This window comes from Chanos chanos, chromosome 1 (assembly GCF_902362185.1).
Source record: "Chanos chanos chromosome 1, fChaCha1.1, whole genome shotgun sequence".
In the NCBI taxonomy this organism is placed as follows: Eukaryota; Metazoa; Chordata; class Actinopteri; order Gonorynchiformes; family Chanidae; genus Chanos; species Chanos chanos.
In genome coordinates, this window is record NC_044495.1 from 17234527 (window position 1) to 17253374 (window position 18848).

The 18848-nt window shown below is 40.1% G+C and overlaps 1 protein-coding gene across 1 annotated transcript; it reads left to right on the plus strand.

Moving 5' to 3' along the window:
- Positions 1-3369: 3369 nt before the first annotated feature.
- stk38l (serine/threonine kinase 38 like) lies at positions 3370-14325 on the plus strand. The gene is made up of 14 exons (XM_030773119.1): positions 3370-3531; positions 7685-7824; positions 8184-8235; positions 8367-8489; positions 8758-8841; positions 8949-9072; positions 9562-9716; positions 10099-10201; positions 10510-10571; positions 10897-11014; positions 11337-11460; positions 11672-11767; positions 12060-12151; positions 13176-14325. The coding sequence occupies exons 2-14, from the start codon at positions 7691-7693 to the stop codon at positions 13301-13303; spliced, it is 1395 nt and encodes a 464-aa protein (XP_030628979.1). The 5' UTR covers positions 3370-3531; positions 7685-7690; the 3' UTR covers positions 13304-14325.
- The last annotated feature ends 4523 nt before the right edge of the window (positions 14326-18848 follow it).

Below are 18848 nucleotides of genomic sequence, written 5' to 3' on the forward strand. Positions count from 1 at the left end.
TACTCATGTTTAATCCCTGATATAGATAAACAAATGTAGTGTACTTTCTGCTGTTTGGTGGAACACGGACCACTGAACTTCTTTGGCACTTCCGCGATTATATGACTAGGGCATGTTCAAGGCCATTATAGATGCGCAGGCGCTATGCTCCTTTCTAGGTCGAATTTACGCCAAAACCCAGCCATACCAGCTTGGTTTGATGGTTTCCAAACGAACAGTCATTTCACATGTGCCCAGAGGCATAAAAGAACGCTCTGCACGTTTTATGTGAAAACACCCGAAATTCAGCATTTTAATCACAAAACTTCTGCATGCCATTACCGCGTACCTTTTCCCAACAGGAGTGAATAAAATGTCTGTCAGCCGCTGCTTTGATGAATGGTTTGGTGTAGAGAGACGCTATTCAAATTCATTTTCATGAGTAAGCACTGCAAATAATGAACATTATATTTTTTGCAACCGGCCCAAATCATGGCAAACCAGCCCAAATGTTGTCCACCCGCTCGAGCTAACCAAAAGCACACCATCTGGCCGAAAAATAGACCAATCGATTCACGCCTTCTCCATGGACATATGGAGTTATGCCCTATGTGGATCGCTGTAGCTCTAGTTAAATTCATCGTATTTAATTGCTTGAAAGTACTCAAATCCTGAAAACAAACAAAGGTTTGTCTGGGTTGTGGGTGGGAGGTTTTAAGTTAATTAAAAATCAGTTTTATTCGGATATTCCTGTTTGCAGCTAAAATAGTCACAGAGCAGCTTTACAGTGTACTGGGCCTGAGAGCCACAATAAACCAAACTAATGCGACAGTGGCTTACTGTAGACAGCATTCTGTGTCATAGTCAGGCAGCAGTCTTATAGGGTGTTCAAATGCACTGGAAATAGACAATATCAAATCCAAACGTCCAATTTCAAAAACCTTACATGACAATATGAAAATCTAACGTCAGTTTTTTCAAATTTTGAAATAAAGTGGCAAAAAAAAAAACCTAGGCCGAACTTAAGCATATCAAATGAAGAACAAAATTTAAAAACACAGTATCACATTTTGTATGTTTTATTCTATGAAAAAGAGATTCAGCTCTCATGACCACTTTTCATGTCCAGTTTAGACATAAGCAGTAGGGTGATCTGTTATTTTTTAACGGGGGGGGGGGGGGGGGATGGCCCAATGGTCACTGACACCACTCTATAAAGTATATAGGGGTATGGCAGGTTAACAAGGGGGGTGCGTTTTGGTCATTTTGCTAACAATGGGGATGGTGTCCCCCCTCATCCCTCTACAAATTGCCTGCTGGACATCAATGCCTGTGCCTTAGAAAAGTATGTTTCACAAACAAATTAACAAACAGTCTCTGTATTTATACACAGTTCATACATCTGAATATATTTATTTAAAATATATATATTTATTGATCTCTGCATTTCCTCCTTTGTTTTTAATTAATTCATAACAATGAGTTTACAAGGAATTTTTAGACAAAATTGAAATACACACTTTTACCAGTAGAGGACAGCAATGTGTTGCAGATGAATGCATGTAACATCGCAAGGCCTGGAGGTGTATGTGCCAGGGATCACATCATATTTATTTTCCAACAATAGCCTCGTTCAGTGTATATTGTCCAGTTCATTCTTATTCTGTATCTACCATCCTCTTCTTTTACCATCATCTTTGGTACTCTTCTGTTCTGCATATTGCTATGTCAGCCATCTAGTGAATAGTTTGATTCCCAGCATTGTGGATCCAAACACCCCCCTTGCTCATTCATAAACTGATTTCTGTAACATCTTTTCAGTTTACAATGGCAAACACCAGCAGGTTGCCTATTTTTAATTTATATTTGAATGGTTAATTTATGTAATAACGATATTCAAAACATTAAATAAATTATTATAAAGAATTTCATGGATTATGGACTGTGTATACTGGGCTAACTATCTAGCCAGAGTTCACATGGATTATAATATAATTATGTGTAACACCAGTTTACCGGTGATTAAACTAAAATAGTGACTACTCACTGACCTGTCAGCAAAACCATGGAGTAAGGATATTTATCATTGTGTTTAGTCAATGGAAACCCATGCCTTCACTTAGCTGATCAAGCCCTTGATAATTTGTCTCAGATGATTGATTTTTCATGTTAGTGCTGGGTGAGAATAAAAGGAGGAAATTAGATACATGGGTTAAACAGTTTTCCTGCCATCTTGATATCTTTGGAGAGTAAACTTGAAAAAAAGAAAAAACATTTAGCCAGATAAGGAATTTTAAAAATCTACAGTGCAAGCAGGGGAATTTTTAAATACATGCTATGGCTCTACATATCATATTTTTTGTCTGTTCTATTCCCAAGTGCCTCATCATTTAATCTCAAGAAACGAATGAAAAAAAAATCCTTCTTAACCCCAATCAGACCAGTGAGCTTCATCTGTTTCTAAAAATACCACGTGAGTCACTGTCGCTGCCTTCTCCTGTAAATGGCGCATGAATTGACCATTATTCACCAAAAGAGGGAACACCCTTATACATGAGCTAGAACCACACCCTGGCAGAATGATCTCACAGTCCTTAACTGGATTCTCCAAGCAATGGACTAGACCATACAAGGACAGAATGAGCCCTAGATGTAATGTCTGGCCAAGCATGCCATAGGAAACAGAATAAATTTGAGACACCCAAAAACAGGCCTTTATGTCAATGTTGCTTATGGTACGCCTCCTCCTCCTCCACCAAATTGAATAAACAGACCTGCATAACATAATATCCTACATGTACCGTGTGTGCTTTGTGTGCGATCCAAAAAAATCGTAGAGTATGTTTCCTAAATTTTTCTTCAGAAAACATGCTCATCATAATTAAACGTGATACATTTCTTTTTATCGTTTAATGGTCTACATTATGCCCGGAGAACTGTGAGAACGTCTTACATGTTGTAACACTACATTACAATAAAAAGGAAAGAAAAGAATGCTCCGTCTGACGACAGACCGCTATTTGATGAATCACGTTTGTACACTGAGGACAAATACAGCAGTTGTCAGTACTTACGGCGTTCTCAAACCTTTAGGATAAATCATATTGGCTGTGCCTGATTGGTTGAAAGACATATTACGTCTACCCGTTTCTTCATTGGTGATTGGTACAAATAATGTGTCGTTATTAAATTTTCCTGGCCATTGGCTTTCGTTTCTGTCAATAATGCACGATGGCTGACGTAATAGGAGTATTATGCCTGTGCAACCAGGAAATTTGGTTGTATTATGTTTTACCAGGTCGCCTTGAGGGTGCTTGACACTTTGAATAAGCGTTCGTGTATAGACGAGTATAAATGCATATTTGTAAATTTAAGAGCTGCTCCTGACAGTCATGTGAAACATTTGAGGACTGGAGAGAGTGGCCACCAAGCTGTCATCTTCCTCCTGAACTGACGGGCTATTAATTATTATTATTTGTAGATTTTTCATTTCTCCTGTGAGGAACGCTAGGTAGCTAGCGTGCTATTTGAAGACTGGAGCAGGACGCAGAGGTATGTATAGCAAAATAGTGCCGCTTTCTGTCAAGGTTGCACACCTCTTGCGCGCAGGCTAATGTGTTCGCACGGATTTTGACTTGGCTTTATTTTTGGAATTGCTATTAAAATCCCCGACAAACGTCATATACGTGAAAATAGTAAGTGACATGGCGCATAACTAATTTTAGAATAAATATCACCATTCTGCATGCTGCGCGAACGGTGCACATATTTTTATCGAGGCATTTTACCAGTCAAATCCTAGATTGGTGTTACATGTACGCTATCGCTAGCTGCTTTGAATAGGGAACGAAGGCCTGGGTGTCCCGTTAATACGTTGGTCTATCACCAACAAGTAAACAGAGATTCTTTAAAACCCGTCAAGCTGCATGTTTACGTCCGGAAGGTCACTGTCAAAACAGTGCGCATGTGGCAAATGACGTAGAGTATTGCACTGTGATTATAATTTGCTTTATGCTAGTCCGTGCACTGAATCGCAATTATTTAGGAAGAGCGAGTATAAAAGTGGCTTTTCCCACTTAATGTTTGATCTCTGAATTATCGCTACCTCTACAGACTGCCACTCAGCGTGTTCAGACGCACACAGTGTTGTATTTGCCTTCGCGGTACCACATTTTTGATAAGTTCCTGCACTGACATCTCCATGTGAACTGTCAAGGGCTTGGTTATAAATAGGCGAGTTGAATGGGGTGCGTTACTGCTTGCTTATTAAAACAATAATAACAACAACAACAAATACAAAAACAAGAACAAAAAACAAAAACAAAAACAAAACAAACAAACAAACCAAAAAAAAAGGAGGGGGTTGTTCAGGGCTATGGCAAAGAGCATTTCTCTTTGACAAGAACTCCCTTTACTGGGCACTTCAGGAAAGGTGTTTGTTACTTATGTAGATTCTTGAAAGTTTGACAAAACTGCGTGTATTTCACAGATTTAAGGAAATGCCACATATGTCCTCTGAGGGGATTGTTAGGCAGACTTGATTTTGCATTGGAGATTAGAAGCCATAACCGTGAACTAAAAACAGCCGTTCTAGGATGAGTAGTGGTGTTTGCATTAGTCCAAAAAAATTCTGTAGTGTCAGCCATGTGATTTTGTGATGTTTGACCACTGCCACTCAATGGTCTACTATAGTAAGAGCAACTCCTACTCAGGGACGTATTACATATCTGAGCATTTGTGCGTTGATAGATTTGTGTCTTTCCATGTCATCCTGTCTTTGGTACCATTCTGAGAGAGATGGGCATAGATGCAGACAGTGTTGTGGTGACACCACTCAGCTCAGAGCATGTGTGGTGTCATGTGTTATGAGCCTTTGTGCTGATCACTCTGTAAAGAAGAGTAGGAACTGGATGTGTCCTTTCATTGTAGCTGAGCACAGTGCTGGTCGAGCATTTAGCCCTGCCAGGCATACGGTGGTAATACTGACACTACTTAGCTGGAGAGTCTTATAAACTACACCAGAGATACAGTACCTGAAAGGTAACCTTTCCCCCTCAGAATGTTATTTTTCTTCTGGACTGTTGAGAATAATGAACATGGAGATGAGACAGTTATGTGCTAATTTGCGTAGTTCTGTTCTTGGCCCTGCTGTGTTTCTGGCTCCCACTTAATTTTTTTGAACGGAATGATATTCAGATGTTAAGATTCTAGCTTTCATATTTAGCCTACGTGCTGCTGGTATTTAGGCATTTATATTGCTGTATTGTAATGGTCTGTTATGAGAGCCGTTCTGACCCCTCTCCCCTGCGTATGTGATGCATGTTTTCTCCTCCCTTCCTTCTCCTCAGAAGATGAAGGACAAGTCTGTAAGAAGAAGAGGGCGCGGTGTTGTGTGTGTTTCTTGGCCTGTTTAGCTCACCCCTCATTCTTTACCTCCTTCATACCTCCCTTTCGTCCTGACTGGGTTCTTTTACTGATTTTTTTTCACTCTGGTGGGGAGCAGTTTCCTGTCTGGCAGCAGGGGCAGGGTGGAGGCTGGTGGATCCAGTTTACTGAGTCTCAAACTCCACTAATGGAACATTCACACTGTTGTCCTGTTATATACCAACCTTTACTTAAGAGCTCTTGTAAATACTAAGCACTGCTTTTCTCAAGACCTCTGTTGTACTCCAAACATACTCAAGAGCTCTGATACATTACAAAGGCCAGGTTTACTCATATTTACTAACTAATAGAACACTACCTGTAAAAGTGGTGGTTTAGTAGTTAGGACTGTTTTAAAGGTACAGTGTGTTAGTTAAGTCTGCTTTAAAAGTAAAGGTGTATTAGAAGTCGCTTTTTAAGAGCAGGGGAGTATTAGTTAGGACTGTTTTAAAGCAGAATTGTCTTGAAAGAGTTAGTGAGGTATGTCAAGGATGGTATTTGTATATTACTGAGATCGCTGAATTGAAGGAGATGCAGAAGTGAAAATGTTATTTATACACACTGCACTCAAACACAGACAATGAGACTTATCTTGGCCAGGGGTTTTGGCCAACAAATAGTTTTCTCCACCTGCTTCAGAGGTGTTGATTTCACTGCCACCCATTATTGTTCTCTCTTTAAGTACAACCACAGACCCCCATACAGATAGCAAAGGAATCCTGTCTGGGCTTACAGCATTCTCCTAAAACTACCTCTCAAACGGTCAGAGGATTTTCTCCCCATTCTTGACAAAATACATTTTCAGTCATTCTAGAAAAAGAATTCATTCGCAGTTTGCCTCTAAGCTCAAGGTGCTGAATCTACCAAGAATACATAGAAGTGTTTTACTGGTATGTTTGTGTGCTCTGTTTTCAGTCGATCAGTATGGGGTTTTCAAGGGCAGATACCAGTACAGATTATTAGTAATCAAGGACACTGATAACTGATATTGGGGGACAGTGTTCATTTGCAATATGTATGAAAATGTTACTTTCAAATTTTACAGTGATACAAACTCTAGCACAAAATATCCTTTAAACATATGTGTAATGAAATACTCAGAAAAACTTCTGAAGATTTTTGAACATTTAAACATTGTCTTCACGAAAACAAAAAATGGAGCACACAGAGCTCCCAGAAGGTACAAAAATGTGTAAAAAGGTAAGAAGAACATGCTAAATTTGCAGAACTCATGCAGTAACGGGTGAAAAGAGCATACTAAAGTTACAAAAATCACCTGGTAAGCAGACTTTGCTCGTGCTCTCTTACATCTTATTCACACATACGCAACCATTCCACATTCGTTACAGTCAGAATGACAGTTGGACAGCTATGACCCCCCCCCCCCCCCCCTTTTAACCATCACTACGGGAATGGTTTAAGGTAGGAACACTGTCATTTGAAGACTGTTGAATCATAAACCCAGGCTGAAGGAATGATTTGGAAATTTTCAGCTGATCTGCAGACACAGTACTGTTCAGACGGAATATAAACTAGCCTTCGCTCTACTCACTGAAATGTCATTCTGTGGTTGGGTATTATTGGTGATACCATGATAAAGATAATAAGGAACACTTAGGCAGAGACTGAGAAATAGGTTGTTCTCACCTTTATGGTCAGCAGAGAGAAAGACAGTCCGACCAGCCGTCTGGGAAACTCTGGACGTTGTACCTATCGACAGTCAGTTAGTGTTGATTTTGTATAAGTTGTCATCGTAGTTACTTTGCATTTATTTCTTTGACCGTGGAAAGTGCAGGAGAGCATTCCTGAGAAGAGTTGGCTTGTAACTCTGATTGTCAGGTTATCAGATACAGAAGTCAGTACTGGTTTGTAGAATGTAATCCAAATAGTTGTTATTGTGGTTCAGCTTAAAGTGGACACTTAGCCCTCTATGGTTGAAAATCAACCAACCAATTTGTGGTGTGTAACATTAGGTTAATATATTTTGTGTTCGCACTGAAAATTTGTGGGATGCATTCGGTTTTACATTTTTTAGAAATAGTTTTTGTGACAATTTTCATCTCAAGTTAGCACATATCAGAAGTGTACAACAACAACACTGTAAACAGGTAGAATTGTAATTTGTTTGGTGTTTGTTGGAAATTAAGGGATTTTTGTAGATTTAAATTTAGTTCTGAATAATTACCTGAATCTTAAGGTCAGTGAATAGCATGACCATGACTGGATTTGAATGGGACCATCTGTGTGTGGGCTCACGTGCCTGTGTCTGGTGGCTCTATAGGATAGTATGGCCATGACTGGAGGGATGGCAGCGCCCCTCCCCATGAGTAACCACACCCGCGAGAGGGTGACGGTGGCCAAGCTTACACTGGAGAACTTCTACAGCACGCTGCTTACCCAGCATGAGGAGCGGGAGATGAGGTACGTGTGAAAGTGCCGGGACTTGAAGAAACAAAAAATTCTCTTACTTGGTGGAATAGATGTTATTAACATATAAGACTTAATACTGGGATAAAAGTATTGATTGTCATAACAACTGACACATGCAGTATGAGTTATATTAAGTGTGATACAGACATCTGCTTTCTGCTAGGACTAAGTTAACAGCCCTGTCAGCTACTAACACAGACGGGCTGGTCTTTCTTTGGGCAGGAATACTCACTACTACCATCTAACATCTGAGACTGAAATAAATCAATCTTGCAGTAGTGGGTTCCCTTCTGTTTTTGTGCACGTATTAATGCAGGTCTGTGCTGTGTTATGTGTTTGTGTGTGTGCAGACAGAAGAAGCTGGAGAAAGTGATGGAAGAGGAAGGGTTGCCAGACGAGGAGGTGAGAAGCCGTGCTGTCATGCATTCGTCCTGTGGGTTCTAATTATAAAAAACTTGAGCCCCTCAAAAGGCTACCTTTTTTTTTTTTTCTGATCTCCCTGTCTTTCCATCTGTCTGATACGCATATTGTAGAAAGTCATGCGACGTTCTCAGCATGCCCGCAAAGAGACAGAGTTCCTGCGACTCAAGAGGACTCGACTGGGACTGGATGACTTTGAGTCTCTCAAAGTTATCGGCAGGGGTGCCTTTGGAGAGGTACCTGTGTGATTGATTATGTTCAAATTATCGTCCGTTTTTTTTCTTTAGAAGCTTGATCAAGACATAGACAGCATTGGTGCGTAGAAACTCTCCTGGAATAAAAGTTAAAAAAAAAAAAAAAGACAATTTTTGTGTTTGGTGTCTGCCATCCACTTTCTCGATGTCACAAGTACCCTCTGTAGGCTCAGGCTCTATGTTACGCTCTTCAGTGACCCCTAGTGGTGAGAATGACTGATAGCAGCATGATTTGACCTGCTGTTCTCAGGTACGTCTTGTACAGAAAAAGGACACTGGACACATTTATGCCATGAAGATCCTGAGGAAAGCTGATATGTTGGAGAAAGAGCAGGTCAGTGTGGGTCCCTGTGGGGTCTTTTTCTCTGTGTGTGTGTGTGTATGCTTGTTTTTGTTTGTCTGTGGGCTGTTTTTTAATTCCTTTATCCCTCATATGGTCAGGTGGCTCATATTCGTGCAGAACGGGATATTCTGGTGGAAGCTGATGGAGCTTGGGTGGTGAAGATGTTTTACAGCTTCCAGGATAAGAGGAATCTTTACCTCATCATGGAGTTCCTGCCTGGAGGTCCGAACAGCAGTGTTTTCCCATCAGAGGGTCTCAGCAGCTCTCAGAGCTCTGCTGTTTTATAGTAATAGAGGAGAGGATGAGGAATTCAGCAACCAGATGGTGGTTTAGGAGACATCTGTGTTTTCTATAATTCTTATTACAGTTTGTAATCTGTCTGTACTAATGGGCTATCTAGTCTCTCAGCACATGGCTCATGTCTATGACAGAATTATTATGATTAGTTTTATTATTATTATTATTATTATTATTGTTATTATTATTATTGCTGTTGATGTATCTTGGCCTTACTTGGGTAAAGCAGAGAGGCAGACAAACTGACTGAGTTAAAACTGTTGAGTTGTTTAGTAAAAGCTTGTGTTTAGGGGCAGCTGTCTTTCTCCTTTGATCCAAACAGATCATAAACCACAAACTAGATGTGTGGAGGTCTCCCCAGACTGTCTGAAAGTAAAGAAGGATGAATCTGACAGTGTCTTTCTGTGTGTGTAGGAGATATGATGACGTTGTTGATGAAGAAGGACACGCTGTCTGAAGAGGCAACACAGTTCTATATTGCTGAGACAGTCCTTGCCATAGACTCTATTCACCAGCTGGGCTTCATTCACAGAGACATCAAACCAGACAATTTATTACTAGACTCACGGGTGAGTCATGGAAACAAGCGCACGCACAACTTCTCAATTTCATGGTCGCTCAACAACACACACACACATGCACACACAAACAAACAATCGCTTGGTCACATACAGTTTCTCACACACACGCATACAAACTCTTGTAGGGGTGTCCACATTTCATTAGAAGTATCTGCATCAATACTATTTCCAGTACTCTCCAGTTTTCCAGTGCTCTTTTTTCCACAAATGGTGAGATGCAGCAGAGTGAGAATGTGAAGACGCTGATGGCTAAAGGCTCATTGTGTGGTGGCTAAAAGATGAGCTGTAACAAGCAGAGTTCAATATCTACATTTATGAGACTTCACTGAGGTCCTCTTAACTGACTCTAAATGGTATTTTGGATTCTCAGGGGCATGTCAAACTGTCAGACTTTGGCCTGTGCACTGGCCTGAAGAAGGCCCACCGGACTGAATTTTATAGGAACCTCACACACAACCCTCCCAGTGACTTTTGTGAGTAATGTGCTTCCACACACGTGACATTTGTAAGATACATTGAAGAGTATGTCTGTGATTTGAGCATGCTGAGTATCTATTTGTGTGATTATGCATAATGGACACATACACACAGGCTTGGACATTTTGGCTGGGTCCATGAACAGTGAACACTGTGGACTGAGCACCTTCAACTCACTCTCCTCTGTTGTCTCCCTAAAATGGAGGGTCTGCTAAGTGAATGATTATGCCAGGGTTGTAGAACAGTTTACTAATGGTGAGGATTCCTAGATGGATAATTCATAATACTCTGTCTTTTCCAATAGCATTTCAAAACATGAACTCAAAAAGGAAAGCAGAGACGTGGAAGAAGAACCGGAGACAGCTGGTATGTGTGTGTGTGTGTGTGTGTGTGTGTGTGCAAGTGTGATTATGTTTTTGGTCTTGTTTTTGTTTTTGGTGGCATACACTTCACAGTTCTCAAGAGCCCAAAACACAACACACTACAATACAGTACAATACAGCACAATAATCGGAATTTTAAACATCACACATTACAAAAACCACATTTGCTCAGAAATGTACCATTCACTATAGTGACATGTTGACCAGAGACAGATCCCATGGTATCTGATCAGTCCTGCTGAACATGAGAGTCTACTACATGGTCACTGGGGAATTTGGTTTGTCAGCTCTCGCTCTGTGTCTCCCAGGCATATTCCACAGTTGGTACACCAGACTACATTGCTCCAGAAGTGTTCATGCAGACTGGATATAACAAGCTTTGTGATTGGTGGTCACTTGGAGTCATTATGTATGAGATGTTGATAGGTATGTACATGGTGAGGAGGAATTACAAACACAATGGGAATGCTGTAGGAATGCTATAGGAATGCTGTTGGAATGTTGAATTATTAAAGATGTCAGTAGGAAGGATGACCCCAACAAAAGGAGTAAAAAACACATACGACAAAAGAAATAAAGATAAAGCAAATTAACAAGTTTAGTAATACATTTTTCTGTGATTATGTTCTCAAACTATTGAAAGCTAGCTAGATTAACTTACCCTTATACCCCAGTCATTTTATGTAAAGAGTCAGTACTGTATGATGTAGCTGCAGTCAGTCTGTTTGACCTGTACTGTGTGTTCCAGGCTATCCACCATTCTGCTCGGAGACCCCACAGGAGACGTACAGAAAGGTGATGAACTGGAAGGAGACACTTGTGTTCCCTCCTGAGGTGCCCATTTCAGAGAAAGCCAAGGATCTTATCCTCAGGTTAGTACACACACAATTACAGAAGATGCAACCTGATCCTTGGGTGAGATCAGTTTTATACAGAATAGGGCAGTTTGGACTGGTATGTCCTGGTGGTGGAGGATCAGGAAAGTTCTTTTGCTGTTTATGCAACTTTACAACTGCCCTGTGTTCTCACAGCTCACACGTGTGTCCAGTGCTCATACTGATTTTATGTGTGTGTGTTTATTAGGTACTGTACTGATGCTGAAAACCGTATTGGTGCAGTCAGTGTGGAGGAGATAAAAAGCCATCCATTCTTTGAGTCTGTAGACTGGGAACACATCAGGCATGTAGATCTCTCCTCACTGCTTATTCTCTATCCACCACTAGTTTTGTTGGTACAAACATATTAATGTCTAATCATGTATGTCCAGCTGTGTGTATTTTAATGTGTCGTGCCTGACTTTGTTGGGGTGTGTGTGTGAGCGTGGGTGTGAGCGTGGGTGTGAGCGTGGGGGTGAGCGTGGGGGTGAGCGTGGGGGTGAGCGTGGGGGTGAGCGTGGGTGTGAGTGTGGGGGTGAGTGTGTGAGAGAGAGAGAGAGACAGTGAATCTGATTGCACGTATTGCTGACTCACAGAGAGAGACCTGCTGCCATCTCTATTGAAATCAAAAGCATTGATGACACATCCAACTTTGATGACTTCCCCGAGTCAGACATTTTACAGCCAGGTGAGGAAGATTTCTCATCTCTTCAGGAATCAGATCAAATATCTGTAAACACTGAGGTGTGCTCCACACAGAATAAAATGGAGTTGATAGAGCCCAGTCGCATTTGAGGCACATGCATGTTGAATAGTAATTTGAATTATTTAACAGACAAGGAAATTAATGGAAGGAACTATGCGTAACAACAGTCAAAACAGTTACGGGTTGGTGATAATAAAATCTCTATTTAAGAACGGATTTAAAAAGAGACAAACTGTAAGCGTTTTAACAAGGAAATACAGTTATACATCAGGGTTTTTTTTTAATCTTGCAAATATTATTTGAGGATTAAAGAAACCGATGGTTACCAGTGCTTTTTAGTCACAAACATAATTTGCTAGAGGGCTGTAATATTTTAAGACAGCTACTCATTTTGACCAGTAGATGGCACCATGTAGACTGAGTTAGAGATGAGATATTCTAGCTGTGAGAGGTCATTTACATTATACAATTTCAGGAGCCATCAGGGACCATTGTCAAAACAGAGAGGTGAGATTTTGGAACAGATTTATGGTGTGGTTCTTCTCAGGGAGAGAGGATAGATTTGGAATACATTTATTATTTGGTTCTTCTCAGGGAGAGAGGATAGATTTGGAATACATTTATTATTTGGTTCTCAGAGAGAGAGGATAGATTTGGAATACATTTATTATTTGGTTCTTCTCAGAGAGAGAGGATAGATTTGGAATACATTTATTATTTGGTTCTTCTCAGAGAGAGAGGATAGATTTGGAATACATTTATTATTTGGTTCTTCTCAGAGAGAGAGAATAGATTTGGAATACATTTATTATTTGGTTCTTCTCAGAGAGAGAGAATAGATTTGGAATACATTTATTATTTGGTTCTTCTCAGAGAGAGAGAATAGATTTGGAATACATTTATTCCAAATAGACAGAGTGGTGAGATTTTGGAATAGATTTTTTATGTGGCTCTTCTCGGTGAGAGATACTTTAATTTGACTGACAAGACTCTCCTCTTATTGCAGTGACAAATGTAACAGAGCCTGATTTCAAGTCCAAGGACTGGGTCTTCCTCAACTATACCTACAAGCGATTTGAGGGACTGACACAGCGTGGCACCATCCCCACCTACATGAAGACGGGCAAAGCCTGAGACAGACAGCTGCTCCAGCCAATGGAGCAGGTAGTTTGGAAGATGAAGGCAGGGTTGCTGTTTGAGTGACAACTTGAATATAATTGTCGACTCATTGCTGCTGGACTAAACTCAGATGCTCCGCCTCTCTGCCTGCTCCTTTAACAGCCCACATAGATCTGTCAGGCAGGTTTAAACAGGGTGCTGTTACTCCAGTGAGTTGTTGTTAACATGGCCACTGCTTAATTAGATCTTTAGCCAGTGGTGTGGTCACCAATGGAAAAAAAATGCTCGCTTACATACTTTAGAGATTGTCCTCCATCCTGCTAATGTTGTTCGGGTACGGCATGGACAACAAAGCGCACACTTGCATGTAGTTCAAACACTGTTCCACAGGGTCACAAACACTGTATTCATTCACAGGGTCACAAAATATGAGGGATTCCAGGAAGCTAAATTCCTTCAAGCCGCCTTATGTATATAAACAGATAACAGGTTAAAGGATGTACTGTGTTCTTTCCACTTTTTTGAACTTTTTAAGGTAAAGTCAATTAGAAAGTTGTGTGAACTGTAGATAATGGTGCTTTAGCGATCCTAAAAAGTTGTTTTATCCAACAGTGCACCTCAAACCAGGTGGAAGGAGGCTTTTACCTGCCAGACAAAGTTCTGAGTTTAACAGAATGAAACAGAGAGGAGACACATACTCTCAAGTCATGCTTGAGGATCTCCTCAGTCAAAATGCATCATCTTTTTTTGGATAGCGGACAGCTACATCAATATTTGTGGAACACATATTTATGAAGAATCTGACTTTCTTACTGAATCTGAGAAAACAACAGACATCCCTCTGTGCCTCGCTCGCTCACAGCAGGACTGGGCACTGCTCCCTCTGCAGAGCTCTAGTGTATGCAATCTTTGGCTCCAACACCATTTAAACATAGAAAAGATGGGAGATACTGCTTCATCGCCAAAGTTATTTTACTTCATAGACAAGCACTGGTTCATGTGGATGCCTTTATGTAAACACCGTTTTATTGTACAAACTTGTGTGAGGTTGTCCGTTAAGAGTGTTCCACAGTCAAAGTTCATCTCTTTTCGTCTGTCTTTCACCTCTATTTCTGAGGTGCTTCAGTGATTCAGTGTACATTGTCATGCATGACCACTGCCCATTTCCCCCATTACAAAAACACAGATCATACCGCGCCACAAAACTCAACAAACACTGTAACCAGAGCGTTTCAGTTTATTATGTGTGTAGGCTTTAAGAGAGTTGGTGGGAATAAATTAATATATTGACTGTAGGACTAAGTGGTCTCTCCTGTATGTGCAAATCTGGTGGTGAAAAATTAAACTTATAAAATGCCACAGACTGTGATTTTATAAAATGAGTTGTTCAGTCTCCTTGCAGACACATGAATTTAATTTACTGATAATTGCTAAAATGGGTCTTTCGTCACTTTTTAGTAGCTTGTTGTTTAGTCGTAAGTACTCTTCCCACGGACCATAATTAGTAAGGGATTTAAGGATAATTCTGCTGCGAGTTACTCCACAACAAAAACCTTTGCATTGCCTTCACAAGAGCAGACACCAAGGCATTGTGCACATGAAAAGGAAATAACTGCTGAAGTGTTTGTGATGAAAGCGATGTCTTAACAGGATAGTTTTGCTGGACAGTTAAATTGTCTGTAAACAGCCAGTTTCTTACCATTTATCAGCATTCATGCTTTCTCTTATGCCTCTCTTTTTGCCGTTTGCAAGATGGGGTCATTGGTAAACTGGGGAAGTTAAATGACCCGTGGCTTACTGGCAAGTCCTTCACTGAGCTGGTGGTTTGTATGAAATTTCCTTGTCAGAGTCTTACTTCCAATCATTCTCACATCACAACTTCTACTTCTTAAAAACAGGTTCTGCCTGCCTTCGTCAAACATCACTCAACCGTGCTTCTATGAGTTTTAATCAGACAGCATATAAGATATGCATCATGAATTTATCTCATGTTGAACTTGGCTTCTGGCAATATCGAAGACTTATTCAAACAGGCTATGAAAAAAGTGAATTAGTAGTTTCCTGCTCGATGTTTAGGGTGGAGCACGAACAGGGAATTGTACTGGAAGTTGTGACCTTTGGCTAGACACACACACGCAGACAAACACTCCTTAAGTTAATTTTGAATGGAGCTCAGGCTCCACCTTAACAATGACGCAAATTACAGCAGGTATAATAAGCTCAACATAGCAGTTACTGCAAGAGGTCAGTGATAAATTGGGAGTGGATTCAGGTCATTCATGTCACAACAAGAGCTAGTTAGGGAAAGATGAATGGGCCAAAAACCACATTAGAAAGAAGCTTTTGGTTTTATGGTTTTATCATAAATGCTCTCTATGCCTCCTCTTCATTATCATCCATTACTACTACTACCACCACCAGATCTGTACTGTGGACAAAAGAATGCGATAGAAGACTCAGACAGAGTGTTCACACCACAAAACCAAATATGTTCTAGGCTACACATTTTAATCAAGTTTACTGCGAGAAACACTATGGCATCACTGGGTGAAATTTCAAGTTTTTTCAATATATGACATCAAAGAGGATAGTTTCCTTGTTATTTAGTGTCTTGCACATCTCCATAAGCTGCTGGACTTAGAGTTAAACAGAACTGAATATCAACAGGCATGACGTCATGGTGACAGAAAACAAGCCTGTATAAAATGTGATCCAGTAAGCCATGTAATCATAAGAATGTCCAAACTCTGTCAAGCATTTCAATAGTCCTAAAAACAAGTACCATGTGACACTAATCTAACATCAGAAAAACTAGGATTCATTGTTTTTCTCCTTGTTTGATTTTATAAGGCAACCATCATACAAAGTGCTTTGCCTTTGATATGGAAACTGAAACAGGGTCAATGACATCTTACAAAAATAACCTTAAAAAAAGGTCAACAAAATTCAAGTTTGAATCTGTTAACATGTCAAATACTTTAAATGTTCAAAGCCTGCATGACAGTTTATTGTATCTGCCATTAAACAGCCTTCCATCAGAGGACTGTAAAACCATAGACAGACAGTGCATTAATCATCGGTTTTGTATTCATTATGCATTGCTCAGTTATATAGCCTATGTAGGGGATCATTTAAAGTCAGAACCTTTGTTTCCATTGTTTGTGAGGCCTGTTGTCGCAGGTCTACTGGATTAAACATTTTGACAATAGGTGTGATGCAAACATGAGATATCGGTAACATTTTCTTAAGACACATCTGTTCTCAAAGAGCTACAGACCGTCTCAGTTAACTCTAATGTATTTTACTGTCTATATGTTACTGATATGAAACTCGAAACAAAGTATTCCAAAGTCATCTTAAATCTTTTTAAGCACAACTGTGTGAACACAGTGCTTTTGAGTGTGAATCAAAGACAAATGATTATGACCAATCTTGCTTCATTTTGTCTTATTGCTGCAAACAGGTTGCTGCTCTCCCATATCAGAGTAACAAAGCACAAAGCACAAGAAAGCATATGACTGTTGATATGAGGTCATATCTTTCAACCCGCTGAACAAAGTGGTAGTACACAAAATAGTGATCTGGTGAACCAATGATTTAGGGACACTTGACACATCATGTGATCTTCCATATTTTGGACAACTTCAAAAGTGACATGAAATACTATAATGTTCCTGTGCTACTTAGTCCCCAAGACAACACACATAAGCTTTCCAGTTAAACTCCTCTTTACAACTGGACTATCTTTCCTGATATTGGCAGTCTCCCAGTCTTAGGAAAGCTCCCCCCTACAATATATACAGGCGTTCTCTTCCTGAAAGTATAATGGCGCTATAAAAGTACTGAAAGCATTAAATAAGTTTATGTTTTTAAACAGAACAAAGAAGATGATGTGTTAATGAATGAATCATATATATTATACTGCTCTCTCAGCCTCCATGAGAACTCTATGTCCCTTATTAGCATAACATGCAGCACCTGTTGCCTGCACTGAGGGAGTCAGATCAGCAAAGAAATTAATTTCTATCAGGTGATTTCAATTTCTTTTAACTGATTAACCAAAAGTGTAAAAACAATGGAATTATATCATTTTCCATAATTAATTTTCAACAGTTAGCTCAGTTATGTTGACAGTGGGCTTGGATCCTGTCATCAGTACTATATCGCAAAACTCTTTGACTCCATCCACTAGCCATTTTCCCAGGGATAAAGTAGGTAAGACATGCAGAATCTCCCAATCCCTCATCATAAAGTGTACAATTAATGTAAAATACCAAATTCATTGTAAAGCGTGATGTTGGTATGGGGCACAGTTTTAGATACCTAATAAGACTACTACAACCTTACATAATTTTGGCCCGTTAAGCTCCCTATAATGAGTCGTCTGTTTAAAATAGTTCTCTGAGTATACAGCATGACTAATGTGTGTGGACTGCAGTTTCCTAAGAAGCAAAACCACACTACAGACAGCCAGCGGTCATATTTTAATTTTTTTTGACAAATCTCGAAAAGATACACTGTCCCATCAGATTAAAGTGTACAAAATATGCCGTACTTTTGTGAATATACCATGTATCTGTATAGGAAAAGGCTCTGCATTCACCGCTGTCTGTATTGTATATTTTTGTATTTGTACTCCTGCATCGCAACTTAAAGTGAAATACATTTCATGAATGTTCTCTTGGTCACTTCTCAGACCACCTTAAACGACTACGTGTTTTTTAAATGTTCCCATCAGACTACACAATATTTTCCTGGCACACCTCTCAGTTGTATGTCGCAATTTGTCAAGAAAAAAACCCCTCAAATACTGTCCTTACGTCACGTCGGGCTAAAAATGGGTTAATGAGCCGGCAGCCGCACGTGACGGTGGGTTATATAATATATAGGTCAAACTAGAGCACGTTTCTTTTGGGCACGTGCACCATCGCGCTTACGTAAAGTGCCGTACCATGGTGTTACATTACACAGCACAGGTAGAACACACACGTGAGTCACTAAAGGTGGAAGGGAACTTAGGGAAATGTCGCCTCACCCCGCGCACATCTGCAAAGGGTGTTCAAAGGAGCGACAAAATTATGTTGCTCATCAATATTTTAAGAAATAAGACTGGTCAGCAGAACAGATGTTACCGTTACAACTAGTACCTTAACTGCTACTGCTATTACCACTGCTTCCGATGGATGATGATGAATATTATTATTATTTCAGGATGTTTATTCTTTTAAGAGAAATTGACTTCACTAACAATAGGGCTAACTACCGCATTCACTTGATTCTTCTGTGGGAATAAATACGTGTTTCCTTTCAAGACTTTATGTAAAACTTCCATAAGCTATACATGACTACACGTTATACGTCGAGACTGGGAACTCAGACTACTGCCACTGGTCTCCTAGTATTCAGCAACGTTTACTCTACTTCGGCTAACCGTTAAAAGGCATGAATAGCTGAGCAGACATGGCACGTGAGATTTCAATGAATGAAGAGAATCTTTTGCAACGCGCGGTAGGAGGAGACACCGTAGGCATACCATCTGTGTCTCCCTGGGTTCAGTTGA